Source organism: Amphiura filiformis, chromosome 13 (assembly GCF_039555335.1).
Source record: "Amphiura filiformis chromosome 13, Afil_fr2py, whole genome shotgun sequence".
In the NCBI taxonomy this organism is placed as follows: domain Eukaryota; kingdom Metazoa; phylum Echinodermata; class Ophiuroidea; order Amphilepidida; family Amphiuridae; genus Amphiura; species Amphiura filiformis.
Window position 1 is genome coordinate 16935431 of NC_092640.1, and position 2447 is coordinate 16937877.

Sequence of the window (2447 nt, forward strand, 5' to 3'; positions counted from 1 at the left end):
AAACGCACCCTCCACCAAAGGAAAATTAAGAAAACATCACGGTGCTCAAGACTAAACCACAAGAGCACGCAGAAATTAAAGAAAAACAGCAAGAAATAGAGAGAGCCTCGGCTTTCATTACTAACCTATCGGACTATGAGCTTTCGGACGACCAAATCCTAGCTCTATCCAAAGGTCTTGGGTTCATCCCTACTCCCGACAAACCGAGCAAAAACGCCATCATGCGTGATTGTAATGACCTCATAAGAATTATGAGAATAAGGTACCACGCCTCACTCAGTAAATGGCCTAAAAGACACAAGTTCAGACTTCCATCGCAATGGCAACCAGGTCCCACCATGTGCAATGACCTGGAAGATTTTTTCGAGAATCTTAAAGTGGAACTGTCCGAAATCCCAACCAAGAAAGTCAAACCCAACTATAACCCAAATGAGAAAAGGGCATGGGAAACTCTGAAGAAAAACACTCAGATAATACTCAAACCCTACGACAAAGGTAGAGGTATAGCAGTAATATCTAAGCAACACTACCTAGAAGAGGGATACCGACAACTAAGTAGAAATGACCAGTACCTAAAACTAGATTATAACCCTACAAAGACTACAGCAGACATGCTACACAGTCTAGCCTGCGAAATGTATGTTGAAAAACAAATCGACATAGCTTTGACAGACTACCTGGACCCATTTAATGGGCAAATGAGAACCCCGGTTTTCTTCATGCTACCTAAAGTCCACAAAACCCCTCCACCAGGAGTACGATTTGTAGGAAGACCAGTTGTCTCCAACTGCTCCTCTCCACTGGAGAGGGCCTCAGAACTCATAGACTTCTACCTTCTACCAGTGGTGAGATCCCAACCCACTTACCTGAAGGATATAGGGGACACCATCAGGAAGATCGAAAACTTGACTCTACCTCAAGGCATCATTTTAGCCAGTCTGGATGTGGTTTCGATGTTCACATCGGTCCCACAAGATCAAGCTTTTCGAGTTACTTTGGAGACACTCGCAAATCTGGACCCTTTTGATTACGACCCAATCATTCCAGATATGAAATACATGGCAGAACTCCTACGCCTGGTGTTATACAGGAATTCTTTTGAATTCAATGACGAATACTTCCTACAAACCTCAGGGGTACCTATGGGCCAAAGATCATCAGGTAGCATCTGTAACCTTGTAGTCCATGAATTGGAAAACAAGATCTTACAATCGACTACACACATCCACACCTTATACAGGTATATGGATGACACGTTAGTTTTCTGGACGGGAAGTTTAGAAGACCTACAAACTTTCGTCCAGCAGGTGAACACCTTCCACGACACTTTGAAGTTTACATATGAAGATTCCGAGGACACCATCCAATTCCTAGACCTGGTCATATACAAAGGCAAACGCTTTAAAGAGAAAGGTATCCTGGACATCAAATGTCATACAAAGAAAACAGAGACAGGACAATTCTTACATAGATCATTATGCCACCCACAGCCAGTTTTCGATGGTTTCGTACGCGCTGAAGTCATGCGATACGCAAGAAATAATAACAACTATGAAACATTCTTGGAAAAGAAAGATTTCTTCATGGAGAAACTTTCCACCAGAGGCTACAGCGAAGCTGAACTTCTCAAGGCGGGTTCCTCAATCAACTTTGAAGACCGCCATTTATTCCTCGAGGAGAAACCAAAATCTCGAGAAATACCTTTGGTTTTCAAAACCAAATATGCCCCGCATTTCGCGGGGAAGCGCATAAAACAGGCTATACAGAAACATTGGAATATTATCAGCAACAATCAGAAGCTGAAAATAATATTCCCCAAACCACCAATGATAGCCTACAGCAGAGCTGAGAACCTGCGGGACTCACTAGTAAAGGCCAAACTTCCATCTCCAGAAGAAGATGATCACACTTATGAGGACTTCATGAGGCACGAGGGCACCCTCCCGCCTCACCCACCTTACAGCAACTTCAAGAACTGGAAACAGAGAGTAGGGGTTTCAACAAATTTAGTAGCTATCGAGGATTCAGATACTGAATCCACCAACATACAATAGATCTCTCAATCGGAAGATTTTGAAGAGACGAGGTATCCAGCAACTCTTCTTAATTGTAAACATTAAGAAAATATGCACGAAGACATATAGGCCCACGCAACACCTTGTTAGGTGACAACATGACTTCACCACCAACAAAATAGATAGCCTATAACTTCACGAAGATCTTTCAAATATACACAGGGAAGAGGCAACAGATATAGGCCTACGGACCTATACCAAACACAAAGTCACCCAAGCACCCACCTAAACCAGGAATAGACAAGCTCTCCAAAGAGGTTCCAAAGAAATAGGGCCTCCAGCAAGCTACTGATGAAGGACCATCGTATTCCGTTTACATGGTCCAGAAACACGTGTCTAGCAAGCTGCTATATAGCCTGGACTCGACCCTGT

The 2447-nt window shown here is 43.2% G+C and overlaps 1 protein-coding gene across 1 annotated transcript; it reads left to right on the forward strand.

Annotated features, from left to right (window-relative positions):
• Positions 1–221: 221 nt before the first annotated feature.
• Positions 222–2054, forward strand: LOC140167451 (uncharacterized). The gene has a single exon (XM_072190758.1). It carries the CDS (start codon positions 222–224, stop codon positions 2052–2054), a length of 1833 nt encoding a protein of 610 aa, XP_072046859.1.
• Positions 2055–2447: the final 393 nt, after the last annotated feature.